Here is a 14,475-nt window from a genome sequence, read left to right on the forward strand (position 1 = left end):
AGGAGTGTCAAGTGCTGAGCAAGTAGGCCAGCAAAAGCAACAAGCATTCTGTAGTTCTCCAGTGCATTTGTTTCAGGACTTGGTGACTGTAAATCATTCTTAGCAACTGCAATAAGAAGACAAGAATCGAGTGTGTATGTTTGTAGTATTTGAGTGAGTCCCATAAATTAAGGTGATGATTTTTCAGCTGGTGCCCAGTTCCATGTTCATCTCAGCAGTCTGGTTGCCATCTCCTCTCATTTTGCCCACAGGGCTTTACGGAAGCCTCTTATGAGGTTTGGGGTTTTTTTGGTATGACATGCTCAGTAGGGCTGAAGCTGCCAGTTCTTCTTGTCAGATGAGCAATATTTCATAAAAGGGAAGTTGCAAAAGCTTTGTAATGAGTGCAGTTAGGCTTCATAATTTTAGTCTTCAGTTTTTGACAATGATCTGTCACTTTTGATTGAGGTCTGTATTGCTTGCTGAGTCACTAGTGAATTTTAGATGATTTAAGATCACTTCCTTCAGTCTTAGTGATTTCTAATTTCTTTTTTTTTTTTATCTTTAACGCCTTGAATAGTTATTTATGCCTTAGGGAGCCTAAAGAACAGCTTTTAGTAAGCTGAATTTCAGAAGTGTGTGAATTTTTTTGGATGGTTTTCTAATGTTCAGCAGTGTCTTTGCAGGCTGCAGTGTCTGTCTCTGCTACTGCCCTTAGAGGTGACTCGACTCTGGGCCCTGCCAAGTGGTTGGGCTGGATGAAGACCAAAGTCAGCCAGGCAAAGCCTGTTTTGGTTTAGTCAGCACAGAGAGAGAAATGTAAAGTTAGCGTTGCTGCTTGCAGGCTGTGCAAGAAATCAAGGTATTTATAGCACAGAGCAGAGTCCAAGAGTCTCAAAGAGTGTGGTTTGACAAACTCCCATGAGTTCAGTCACACCCGTGCTCCTGAGGAGGAGGTCCACCATCAATCTGACCCTCCTCTGTGTTTGTCTGAAAGTCTGGCCTGTGTTTTTGTTCTCGCATGTCCTAAAGGTTCACAGCTGGAGCAGGTGGGGGTGGCAGTGGGGCTGTTCTGGGTGTCCTTGCCCTGTGCTGGGGGACACCCACTGACCCTGAGCTGGGCTTTGACACAGGAAAACCCATGTGCAAGAGGCCCTGTTTGGCTCCCACACTTGCTGCAGAATTTTGTTGGGTGTCATGGTTGCCACCAGGCTTTGGTTTGACTTTGGTAACGTCATAGCCAGTGAGGTGTGGACTCTTCCCTGCCCTGATGGATTTACTTCCTCTGAGCTCACAGGCCACGCCAGGCTGGTCACCAATGCCACCTACAGAGTATAAAAAAAAAATCATTCTGAGTTAAGCAATTCCATCCACCAAAGCGTGCTGGAAATGGGATTATGAAGGCCACAGGTTGACCATTTGATGGCTGGCCTGACTATATCATGTTGAGCTGGAGAGCATCCTCCAAAGACTCGTGGGTAGCCTCACACACTGAAGCTTTTTTTTTCCTCCTTGCATATTTCCTGTCCTCCATTCTCTCATTTTGCTGTAGGCTTGAAAACTCTTTAGGGAAGGATGGCTTGTTTCTTACAAACCCCCTTTTGTCCAGCACAAATAAGCTGGTGTTTGGTCAGGAACCGTGGGGAAAATAACTGTGTAATCATCTAAATGGCGCTCAGACATCCTTGAGAATATGCTTCAAAATATTCCTTAGTGCTTGATGCAGCTCTTAAGGTACAGCTGCCTTCTGACAGAGAAGTTTGGGTCACTAAGGAGCCAGGAGCAGGTTCTGACATGATTTGGTGGGGTCTAATTCCATGAGGAGACTCAGGCAGTGAAAGAGGAGCCTGGAGAGGCTGTGGAGCCACCCAGCTCAGAGGTTTTCTGAGCCATCTGGGCCAAGTCCTAAGCTCTGTGATGCTGACCCTGCTTTGAGCAGGAGTGTGAACTGGGAACCTCATAAGGTCCCTTCCCACCTGAAGAATTCTGTAATTATTTGTTTTGATGTGATAAAAATGAGTTGCTTTAAAATGTGAGTGTTCAGGATGGAATAGCACATGATGACTTCTTACAAAGGCAGCAGTATATGCTAACCACAGGTTTTTAGCTTAAAGTTCAAGAACCCAGGATACCACTTCTGTTGTTTGTATTCAAAGATACTTAAGGCTGACGTGGTCATGGAAAGAAAAAGTTCATAAGTAAACAATATGCTTATTCTAAGATGTAAGCCATTGTTAGTCAAAGCTGCTGAGGGAAAATGTGTTTTTATTTTACAAGGTTTGCAGGTTGGCTTTGAGTTGGCAGCTGGAGGGCTGTAAAGATGAAATACAGTGAGTAAGTGGCGATGCACCATGGATTGGCACTAAAACCAGAAATGACACACAAAACTTGTGGTTTTGCACAGAGTGAAATTTATTTAACTTCCTGCAGTTGGTATCTACAATAGAAACTGGCAGGCCTCATTCTTAGGAAGACCTGAGAAAAAATGGCTAAATTTATTTTTTTTTTTCCTATTTTTCAAGTTGCTTCATTTCATATTATGTTGTGCTTGTTTCTGGGAGAATGTATAATTCTCTAACAAAGCTAGCAAGTGTGTAAATCCTTTGGCCCTTTTCATACAAGGAAAACAAGGGGAAATATGTATAATTTGAATTACATCTGAATTTTACATCTAGGCACCTAGTTCTGATGTGAAAGCTTGGCTGGTTATTGAAATTTGTGAGGATGACAGCTACAATCATGTTAGCATCCAAATAATCTTGTTTCTGCCTTTTTTGTGTCAAGAGGGAGGTTGGGGATACACAGCCTGTACTGTTTGGTGTGTTTTGCTTATGGAGGCTTTAGGGCCCTTTGTTTTCCACAGGGAAAAACAATTTCTGCTGGTGTTTTTCCTCACCTTTATTAAATAAAAAGAAGGAATCACATCAAGTCGATATCAGGCTTGTTTCCAGAGCTGTGATTTCGTGCCTTTAGCACACACTTCAGGGCATGTTTGGATAGTGGATGTCATGAGCAATTCAAACACTGCAGGTAGATCATGGCACTGCCTGCTAGGGATTCCATCCAGCCTTTGCCCAGCAGCAGCAGGGCTGGGGCTTTCTTTTCTTGGACTGGCTGCTTCAGGTTGTTGAAAACACCTTTGGGGATTCATGCCTGCACCTGGAGCCTACAGTCACCTGGCTCTCAGGTTATGGGAGGGAATGGTTTTGGGTGCAGGCGTGGAGGGTCTGTGGAGAGTCTGCTACGAGTTTCTGTCCATGTCAGAGTCACTTACCTCGAAATTCAGGCACAGAACTCAAGGGAGAGCAGCTCAGCTCTGTGCAAAAACAGCCCTTTGCTCTTTCTGCCATGGGCTTTTTTTTTTTTTTTTTTTTTTTTTTTTTTTTTTTTTTTTTTTTTTTTTCTTTTCTTTTCCTTCCAGTTCTTTGAGAAGGCTTGTTTTCTTGTTACAAGTAAATTTTCAGACTTCACAGTATCACAGAACATTTGGGGTTGGACGGGGCCTCTGGAATCCCAGTCCAATCCCCTGGGTCACCTAGAGCAGGTGACACTGAAACGTGTCCAGCTGGGTTTGGGATGCCTCTAGAGAGGGAGACTCCACAGCCTCCCTGGGCAGCTGTTCCAGTGCTCTGCCACCCTCAATGAACAGAAGATCTCTCTCATGATGAGATGGAACTTCTTGTGGTTCAGTTTATGGCCACTGCTCCTCATCCTGCCACTGGGCACCACCAAGAGTCTGGCACCAGCCTCTTGGTACCTGCCTTTGGGATATTTGTATAGATTGATGAGATCCCCTCTTGGTCTTCTCCAGTCTGAGGTTTTAAGATCTACATCATCACAAGGCCTCCCATACATCAGCTCGTGCTTGATTTTCATCAGCCCTTTTCTGTTAACTGCAAAGTTCAACCATCCTGCTCCTTTCCTGAGGGCTTTTTTCCCCATGTTTTGTTTCTGTTTTTGATGACTATGACCCTTCTCCCTGGGCTTGAGTGGTGCGTGCACTTACAGAAGGGAAAATTAATTACACCTTTCTTTTTTTGGTGGTTTTCCTTCTGTCTAGAAGCACTACTGAAAACACCAGTGTTTTGATTTCTCTGTGTGCTTGACCTTGATCTTAGGGCAGTTTTTCCTGTCAATTTGGATGCTGTACTTACAGTAAAAGGTTTCAGAAGCAGAGGAGTTGAGTGAAACACCGGGGTGACTGGCTGTGAGCGGTGCCTTTGGCTCCCTGCTGAGCTGTTCTGAATTCCTCCGGATGAGCTGCTCACGGTTGTACTGTACCAAGCCCGAGCTAATTTTACTTTTCCCTCTGTAAGACCTACTGGCTTTGCCTGGGATTTAAAGCAGAATATTAAAAATGTTACTCTATACCATCAGTTGGAGGTTCCATCACTTGCAACTCTGCTGAAGTAGGGAAGCACTGTAGATCTCTCGAGGGGTCTGTTCTTGGCTGAATTCCACTCCAGCGAGGTTTGGACTGGAATATGGAATTTTGGAGATTTATAATGGAGCTACTGCATTTTCTCTCCATGATTTCAGCCTTAGCTGTGCATATTGAACTCCAGTGCTTACTCAGATCCTGTGCCCAGGTATGTGTGCACAGTGTCAGTAGTTAGGAAAAATGGCACGTAATGTGTTTGGTGTTGGTCAAATTAATTCATCAATAAAAACCAATCCACGCTGCAGGGAAGGGAAAAAAAAAAGAACAACCCAAAACAAAAAGAGCAAAACCTGCCTTTCTTAGATAAATCTCCCTGCTTCCTCTCCAGCAACACAAATAATAATTAAAGAGCTCTTTTAAACACGAGTGCTCAGGGAGGGTAGTGCCTGCACGGGGGTGTTTTACCTGGCTGTTAAGATAACAAGTTAGGGAAGGCAGGGCCATTACCTGCAACAGGGAATTAACTCCTACAGATGTGTTTACAGCCGAGCCTCCCCATTCCCTGCCCTGCTTCCGGCGTGTGTTCCCCGTTGGGTTGCCCAGCTTTCATCTCATCCCATCCCTGTGTTCCCGTTCCCAGGCTGAAGCCAGACTCGCGGCGAAGCGAGCGGCGCGGGCGGAGGCGCGGGAGATCCGGATGAAAGAGCTGGAGAGGCAGCAGAAGGAGGTAAGGCCGGGGCTTTGGGGGGTGCCTGGGTTGTATCCAGGGAGGAGGATGTTCAGAGATCCTGGAACAGAGGGCTCGTTTGTATTTTTGTTGAAGTAGTCTGCCTGGAACTAATGTTGATCGTAGAAAAACATGGAAAAACCACGGACTGTGGAAAGGATTTTATCTCGGTGAAGATAATATAATTAGTCACAGAAAATCCTGGTGGTTAGTAATTCTTGTTTAATGTTAAACTTTGAAATATGCAGCTTCTTTGTGTGCCTGTTGGAGGTGGTGGATTCTTATCACTTCATTAGGAATCCAATGAATATGGAAGACTCCTGGCCCTTGTATAACTCCACTGTGAAGTTGTTCTGTTCCTGCTGTGAAGCTGGTGCTGTGCCTTCCTCAAGTTTGTAAAAAGGATGGATGGGCTGCTGCTGGCAGGAGCAAGGGTGGAAACTGCACTTGGCAAAGCATTACCTGGTGAACTGGACCAGAAGCACTCCAAACTTGTGCTTGGTGATGTGTATTCAGTGAAATAGCAGATCAACTGCAAGAGGGACAGCAGTAATCACTTTTTTTTTTTTTTTTCAGTAGATTTTTGAAGGAGAAGGAAGAAGTAGGGAGTCTAGGGGCAGGGTCTGGGAATACACAGTACGAATAAATGTGGGGCAGGAAAAAAGGGAAATGGCTTCACAATGACAGAGGGCAGAGTTGGACTGGATATTAGGAAAAACATCTTCCCTGAGAGAGTGGTGATGCCCTAGCACAGAGTGCCTGTAGAAGCTGTGGCTGCCCAGTCCCTGGAAGTGTCCAAGATGGGGATGGACAGGGCTTGGAGCAACCTGGGATAGTGGAAGGTGTCCCTGCCCATGGCTGCGGGTGGAATGGGATAATCTTAAAGTCCCTGCCAACCCAGGCCATTCTGTAATTCAGTGGTTCTACATTTGCTTTAGGGTGCAGAGCAGGATCTGGTTGAGCTGTGGAGCAGTGAATGAGGAGGTGACAGCAGGATGTGGATCAGGATGTGACAGTAGAGCAGTATCAGTGCAGGCTGCAGCAGCCAGCCCACAGAGCAGCTCTTGCCCACGCCCAGCTCTTGGTGAGGCAGGTCTGGATGTGCCTCAGCTCCCTCACTGCAAACACAGAGCTTGAGGAAGGTGGGAGCCTTTTCCTGCTGCAGTTGCTGCTTTCTGAAAGATGTTTCTTGCTCCCTGGCCCACACTGGGAAGTGCTGTCACTGCTGAGCTGCTGTGCTGGCAGCCGGCCGGGGGACCTGGGAGCAGCCGTGGGAGGGCTGTGCTGAACAGGCCCCACGTGTTTTGCTTGGGCAGCAGAGTAAACAGGGGTGTCCTGGCAGCTGACACCATTAATTTACAGGTGACTTAATGGAGCTGATGACCCCTTTGCAGATTAAAAGCTGATGTTGTGGAGGGTGTCTCGGTAAACTGAAATTTAGGTGTGAAAACTAAAGCTCCTGCAATTAAGAGTTTGTCATCTGAAAACCTGTGAGAGCTTTGTATGGATAGAAATTGAGTAGGGCAGGATGTCCCTCTGAAGTACCACAGTCCTTGAAAGCTCAGCCAGATACCATCACAATCTGCTTTGTAACTCACTGGCATAAATGGCACATTTATTTAATATTTTGCACACTTGGATATTCTGCAGCTTTTTGAAATAGATTAATCTTAGCCCCCAGACACCAGGTAGAGATATTAAGGATAGCTGCAGGAAGTTTTTCATCGCCACAAGTGTCTTGCAGGTATAATAAAACATAAATACAGAAATTCCCAGGCAGTGATCAACACAAGATATTTGGCACCTACCCCTTCCTTGGAGGGGAACCTGCTGTGACACTGGGATCTGTACGCCTGGTTCTCTGCCATCTTCATTTCCCTTTGCAAACTTCTCAGAAACATAAACATCACTTTTCCACTGCTGCCACGTTAAATAACCAGAAGTTAAAGCACTTGCTTTACTACTTCAGAAGGCTTTTTAGAGCCCAAACTCCCTCTGGGAGTTAAAAAGCAATAAATGGATTTATTGCATGTGCATGTAGTTTTTCATGCTCTAAGCTGTGTGCATGCCCTGGCAGGCTTCTTGTGGAGTATGGATTACTTGAAAATATATTTACACTGCTGGTCTGAGTTAAAAGTTTCCAGGTGCTACCATTACAGGCTATAACTATGGCAGTGAAAGAGGGTGCTTTAATGATTTGGGTTTGGAAACTGGCTCCTCTCCTGCCCACCACCTCATATTTATGACATTTCTCAATCTTGCACTTCATTTCCCTCATTTTAAAGTAATTGGGTGAGTTTTGCATGAAAAGTCTATGCACACAATTGAGGAATTGCACAGCAGGACTAGATGGGGTTTTGGCAGGGAGCTCTGAGTTGCAGGGTGAGATGTGGGAATGTTGCTGTGGCAGAGTGCACTGCAGTGGGGCAGGATTGCAGGTGTGCTCCATGGGCGGTAACGTCTCATCACCCAACACCACCTCATGCCAGGCAGCACAAAGAAGGGAAACTGTGCCAGTGCTTTGGGTTTTTTTGGTTTGGTTTCTTCACTGGGCTCTTTTTCTCCAGGGAGCGGAAGCTAAGGAGGACAAGATGAGTGCAAGTTTCATAGGAAAGTATAAGCTGGGTGCATGAAAAGTGTTTTCTGAAGCTGAAGAAAAAAGCAAGCACAGGAATCATGACGTGATCACAGAATCCCAGAATGTGTTGAGTTGAAAGGGCCTTAAAACTTAACTTGTTCCACCCCCTGCAAGGGGAAGGAACACCTTCCACTAGCCCAGGTGGCTCTGTCCAAACAGGTCTTGAACACTTGCAGGGATCCAGGGGCAGCCACAGCTTCTTTGGGCACCCTGTGCCAGGGCCTCCCCACCCTCACAGGGAAAAATTCCTTCCCAATATCCAATGTTAACTTGCTCTCTGGCAGTGGGAAGCCATTCCCCCTAGCCCTGTCACTCCACTCCCTTGTACATAGTCTTGCACCGTCTTTCCTGTTGGAACATTCCCAATTCTCCCAGCCTTTCCCCACAGCAGAGCTGCCCCATCCCTCTGATCATCCTGGTGCCTCCTCTGGACTGTCTCCAGCAGCCCCAGGGCTGGGGCAGCTCTGCAGGTGGGGTCTCACCTGAGAAAGGCGGAGGGGCAGAATTCCCCCTTTCCTGCTGCCCACACTGTGGGATCAGCCACATGGGAAGTCTCACTGAAGATAAGGATATTGATCACACTTGAATCACAGAGAAGTGAATCAATTTATATATTTATTAGAGAATATGTTCCTGGTGATGAGGCTTTAGGAGAGGCACAGGTCTAACAAGAGTAACAGCTTGAGTGCTCCTGACTTCTCATTCAGAGCTGCTTTGTCCTTGTTACCCACCAAAGATGTAAATAATTAATCTGGAGGTCTGGTTAAATTCTCTGGTTTGCTGGTTTGCTTCCACACATCAGTGAGTTCAGGACAGCCCTCATTGCCAGGGCCTGTTCTGAGCTGGAAGGACAATCAAAATATGTGGTATTTCCTCCCTTCCCCGTTTTCCCACCAATGATGGGAGTCAGAGCAGTGATGGGTCCTGGTTTACCATACCATGCTGCCGTGCTTTTGAAACATTTGGTTTCCAGCTGCAGAGTCTGAGGCCTTTGGCTTGTACTGTCGAGATGTGCTTGGTCCTGAGACAAATTCCTGTGTGCGCTCAGGTATTTATTGTTAATTCACACAGAAGAGCAAGCCAGGAGTGGGCAGCCCAGTTTTTCTGAGTAATAATTTGTTGATTCTCATGGGGCTACAAAGTAAAATTGGAATAATAATTTTTTTTCCTATGATTTTTTTTTCCTCTTAGAAGCTTGACCTGAAATGTATTGAAGCCTTTTTTTCCCCAGCAGTATTTAACAGTAGCAGTTTGGAGACATGTAAAAGCTGCAGCAGTAGGGCTAATTGTGGAGAGTGCTTTCTGTAGGAGTGCCTTCTGTGTGTTCTGCTGGCAAGGCTTTAAATGTCTCTTCAAGGGCTGACACATGGAGACCACAGTGTAAGCTGATATTAGTGCCTGAAGTGAAAAGAGACTGATCTCCTCCCACTCCTTAATCGGTGGGATAAGGCTCTTCCCTGCCAGTTCACACAGCAGATGAGCCTGTACTTCCACTTCAAGGCAAGTGCACTGTGCTGGGCTCCTGCCTTCATTTGCAGCACTTGCTTTAAGGGCGCAGCATAAAACTTGCCTTGGCTGTTTTGTCAATTCCTTCCTTACGCACTTGCACGTACTTCCCCTCTTTGGATTTGTATTTCTTTGGAATAAAACATGCTACCAATGCTTTCTAATAAAAAAAAATGGGAAAAGCAGATTCTTGTGGCTCGGATGGGGAGGGGTGAGACTGACTATGGAACTTGGTGCTTACATAAGCAGGGAAGAAATGAAGAAGGTTTGTGGTGGTGTCTTGTACAGTCAGTGTGAAGATGCCCAGGAAAATTTGGAGAGGGATGATGTTTTTAGCAGACTGTTCTTCTGCCACCCTCTAACCATCCAACACTGGTTTGTTCTGTCCTGTTTTAAAGCTACTTCCATGAAAAACTTTATTTTTGTGGGCAACGTCTTTTGATGAGGAAACCAGAAAAGCTGCCTGCTGTTAATACTGTGGACAAAACACATGTGGTTTTTTTGGTAATTCCCTAATACAAGAAACTGCTCTTTAAAGCATTTGATTGCTTAGATGTGTACTGACTCTTTCTGGGGGGGACAGATCTGCAACAGAGGTGATTGTTTAAAAGTGTATATTTTCTCTTATACCACACTTTCCAAAGAGGACAATGTCATCACAGAATCCTAAAATGGCTTGGGTTGGAAAGGGCCTTAAAAATCCCCTAATTCCAACCCCCCTGCCATGGACAGGGACACCTTTTCCTTGTGCAGAGCTGAGGGATCACTTGGGAGAGTCACAAGAGTCACTTGGGAGCAGAGCTGTTGTAATGCCTGTTGGCTAATGGGGTCCTCCAAAACTCCAGGTTTTATCAAGAGCTGGAATAGTTAGATGATGCACTTGGCTTTATCTCTGAGGCCTCCCCACCTCCCTCCATGGTGCCTGGTCTGAACAAGGGCCCCGTTGTTGTCTTGTCCATTTGGCAGTCTGGGTGCTGGGCACAAGGCTCCTTGCGTGCCTTGCTTTGGATTCAGCAGGGAATACCTGCTGTGCCAAGCCTGGAGCCCTGGGCTTTGGAAAATAAGGCTTCCATGGAGCTGCCTCGAGGCATAGGTGAAAAAAAACAGCATGGAAAAGTTAAAGCTTTGAGGTTAATCAGCTGGGTGGTAATTGCCACATTTCAACCTGTGGTGTTTGGCTCCTGTGTATGGATGAAAGGCACTCTGAGTGTGCCATGGAGAAGCCAGAGACTGGAATTGTGTGCAGCCTTGTGGGAGGGCCCAGTTCATTTTCCTCTTCATGGCTTTCTTAGAGAAAAGGGAAGTGGGGTGGTTACTTGTGTGGGAATGCTGGTTTTTAAATGAGTCCTACTTTTCCCTCCTGTGCTTGCTGGAATGGGAATTAAAGCTGCTGAGGCATTAATCTGGGTTGTGCCGTTGTCCTTGGTGAAGGGGAACCTGATCAGGAGGGCAGGGATTGAGAGACAAAAGCTTCCTTCCCAGCACTGGGAGCTGGATTGCCATGAGGTATCCCTGAGAGCAGTGAATGGCAGGGATCCTCCAAATACCCCAAAATCTGGGAGACTAGACTGCCTTGCCTCCAGGTGTTTTTGAACAAGAAGGGTTCCTTGGTGTTATTATTTATTTTTTTTTTTTTTAGCCCAGAAACATTTCTGGTTTCAGGAAGAATGTGAGAAAAACTGTGTTTTTTGTTTTCACGTGGATGCACAAAGCTCATCAGTCAAGGGCAGTTCTCCAAGAACACAAAATTCAGATGCAGTAGAGAGGCTGTAAGGGTTTTGTGTATTATCAAAGTGCTCCAAGACTATGGAACAACATTGTCAGCAGGGCATTTATTAAAGCCTGAAAACAGTGTGAGGCTCCACAGAAGCATTAAAAATTGACAGAGCAACCTGCAGGGATCCTTTAAGGCCAGCAATATACGTGCAAGGAATTTTCACACACTGCTGGCACAGGTGAAAGGTGTGTAGGGTTAGTGCTTTTGTAACTATGCTTGATTTCTCAAGGACAAATTCTATCCTTCAAAGAGGAACAGTTGGTCTGGAGTTAATGCTGTTTGCTTTTATTGTGGTGATAGATACACGACTTGTCCCGGGTGAATATTTGGGCTCCATTCCTGTTGGGGGAGGCTGGAAAACTGAGAGGTCCTGGCTTACAGCTGGGCTGAGCCCTGGCCTGGTGCAAAGCCCAGGGATAAAATGTCCCATGTGCATCCCAGAGCCTGGTGGGAATGGGAAGGGGAATGCTGTGTTCTAGCCGGGCGTGTGGAGGAGGCCACGATGCCAACACTGCTTTTGTCCTGCCTAAATCCACATGGCTTCACTGTGCTCTTCTCTGTATTCATGTTCTGCTGTATTTTCTCTATAAATGCTGTTTTTTTCCCTCTAGAACGAGCTGTGGAGTGTTGCTTTGTATCCATCATTCACGCTAGCTTTGTTCCTTGTTTCTTTCCTTCCCTTTCCCCCCAGATCTATCAGGTCCAGAAGGTAGGGCTTGCTCGCTTTCATTCTTGTTTGCATGCCTTCCCACCTTGTGAGTCTTGTTACAATTTCAGGATCACAGAGCCATCTAGGTTGCAAAAGACCTCCAAGATCCTCAAGCCCAACCTCGGAGAGAAATCCTTTAAAGCGTGGGAGATGCTCAGCAGACTGTAAATTTCCATGTAATTCTGCCTTCCCCAGCCATACCCTTGTGGGTTGGACAATCAAAGGGAGTGGGGGAAGATGACCCATCTAAGATACCTGCTCAGGCACTTAATGTGATTTTATTTCTACAACCTGTTTGGCAGAGAATAAGCAATAACAGAAAAGTGACTTGGTAAAGCAGGGTCAGAGGAGGGCACGGTGGCTCTCTGTCACCTGTGTGTCAACTCTGCTTCTCTGCTGAAGGCCAAGAAAATCACTCAAAGTGTTTCAGGCTGGGCAAGCATTTAACAGGTGCCAGCAGGAAAAACGACTTTCACATGACTTAATTTGCACAAAGTCACTGAAGGACATCGGGGATGCTGTGTTTGAATTCATAATCCTTGGGTAAATAAACTGTATGGCCTTCCTTCCAATGGCACCCAAGCATTAAATGTGCTTTTATATTGTTTAATCCTCTCTCATCTCAGTTTAAAATCATGATCTCTTCCCTCCTCCCAATTTCCTTTCCATGATGATGGCAAAGAGGATGATAACAGTAGCTCTAACTGAGGTCACTTGCTATGTAGCAACAGAGATTTTGGGGTTTGTGTCGTGGTGTCTGACTGTTCTACACTTTGAGCATGTGAACTGTGTGGCACCTAGAAACAGAAATAGCTCTGTAAAGAATATTTTCAGGGACGGAGAAAGCACATCTTTTCTTCAAGCCTGCCATTTTCTACCTTATTGAATATTTCTTTTTTTTTCCTGAGATATTTTTATTGCTTGCTGAGTGGTGAATGTCTCTCTAAACCACGGTGTGCTTGGTCGTGTTCTGGCACTCCAGCTGCCCTAACTGCATGTTTCAAAGCCTGGCCCAGCCCTGCATGTGCTTCTTGGGAGTGCTGGTCTCCTCTTGGAGTGTGTATGTATATGAAGAGAGCTGCTCACATCATGTGCTCTGGTATTTAATCCTGACCCCATCAATTTGGCAACAAATCCCTCTCACTCCTGGTTTTATTTCTGGAGTTGACTACACGCTGAGTGACTCAACGTCTGCCCGTGGATCGACAGGCTCGTTATTAATCTTCTTTATGGGGACTAATTTAACCTTCTGGTGCAAAAGCAGCCCCGTGGGAGCCCTGGAGGTTGTTTACTGTTGGTGTCCTGACATGGATGAGGAGATAAGTGGGTTATCCTCCCAACATCCCATGGTGTGTTTGTGAGTCTGGCAGTTTCACTGTCACTCAGCAAGCAAATCGCATCTGGAATTCTCTCTCAATGGTATTAATGTCATTAATTATTTAATTGTAATATCACTTTTCAAGGCAGAGGGGAACCTGAGTCCAGCAAGGGCTTCTAACTGAAACCTAAATGAATGGAAAAGCACCATTTCCTCCTTTAACCCATTGTAATCAGGCCCCTGGGGGCAGAACAGAAGAGTCAGTGTAGAGAGAGAACTGGGAAAAGTGGCTGTGAGGGGTCAAAATATTTGAGAGCTCAAAAGCTGCCAGTTCAGTCCAGTATGACATGTACTCTTTGAAAGGTTATAAATTAGAGATAGTCTCTGGACAGTCTCATTCATTAAGGTTTTTCTTCAGGGGATATTAAGCACATAGCTGAGTAACTTGAAATGGAGAAGGAAAAGCCTGTAAGTGGAACTTAAAACTGTGGCATAGCAAGTCTCGTAAGGGCCGTTTCCTTATCTGCCTTTTGCAAGGCTGAATTCATGAGCCAGTGTGTCAGACAGTGATGAGAACAGAGGGCATGAAAAGGAAGCAGCAAACCCTCAAAAAATTACAAGTGTGTTTATGGGTCCTTCCTATGTGTGAAAAAGGATTCTCCATTTTATTTGCGTGTTTCAGTTTTTGAAATTGATGTCTAGTGTTAGAAAATGTTCTCAGTCTGTTAATGGCTAAAAAGCCTCTAATAAGGCCTTACCTGACCTGCTTTACTACAAAGCATATAATCTGCAGGTTCTCATCGTGTACACAGCTCTGGGAGTTAATGGAATTTTCAGGGGTCATTCTCAGGCTGAGATGTGCATAACAGGTAATTTTATAACAAGCTGGTGTGTGGATTATGAATCTGAAGTAGGAATAAAGTAATAGAGCACTGAAGAATGTGCAGCTGTTTGTTTGGGTTTATCAATAAACAGTGAATGAGGTTTTAAGGGTGAAAATAAAATTACATTAATACCATTGAGTGAGTGCTAAAACCAGAGTGCAATACAGAACAGGGTTCTGATTTTTCTTATAATAATTTCCTAAGATTTTGGCTGTTGATACTCCTGCCTCCTCAAGCCTGTAAGAAAGCTCTAAAATACATATTATTCTTCCTTAATTAAGCAGTATTTCTATTTGGCTATTGCTGTGCTTTAGGCCAGTGATTTTAATTCACACAGGAATCCCTTTAATGGGCACCATTAAAAACACAAAATTCCTGAGACCAGATTTGACAGGTTTGTTTGGAGAGGAAGAAAAGTCCTATTAAACTTTGAGCAACTTGCTGCCTGGAGGAAATTCAAGTTCATTGGGAAGTTCCCGGTGTTGTCTTTACCTGCACTGGTGGATCTTGTCCTCCTGTACCCTTGTTGGTGCTCCCACTGCTGTCAGGTGGGTCA

General features: G+C 45.3%; 1 protein-coding gene across 12 annotated transcripts in view; it reads left to right on the forward strand.

Moving 5' to 3' along the window:
• Positions 1-14,475, forward strand: part of LRRFIP1 (LRR binding FLII interacting protein 1) — a 100,315-nt gene that overhangs the window by 38,501 nt on the left and 47,339 nt on the right. For 10 of the 12 annotated variants that reach the window (XM_083865217.1, XM_083865213.1, XM_083865209.1 and 7 more), the window contains exons 2-3: positions 5,001-5,087; positions 11,700-11,717. In XM_083865217.1, the coding sequence (XP_083721343.1) occupies positions 5,001-5,087; positions 11,700-11,717 (105 nt within the window). The remainder of the gene's footprint in view (positions 1-5,000; positions 5,088-11,699; positions 11,718-14,475) is intronic. The other 2 variants (XM_083865210.1, XM_083865211.1) reach the window with 1 other exon arrangement.

This window comes from Zosterops lateralis (assembly GCF_965231275.1).
Source record: "Zosterops lateralis genome assembly, chromosome: 7".
Classification (NCBI taxonomy): Eukaryota; Metazoa; Chordata; class Aves; order Passeriformes; family Zosteropidae; genus Zosterops; species Zosterops lateralis.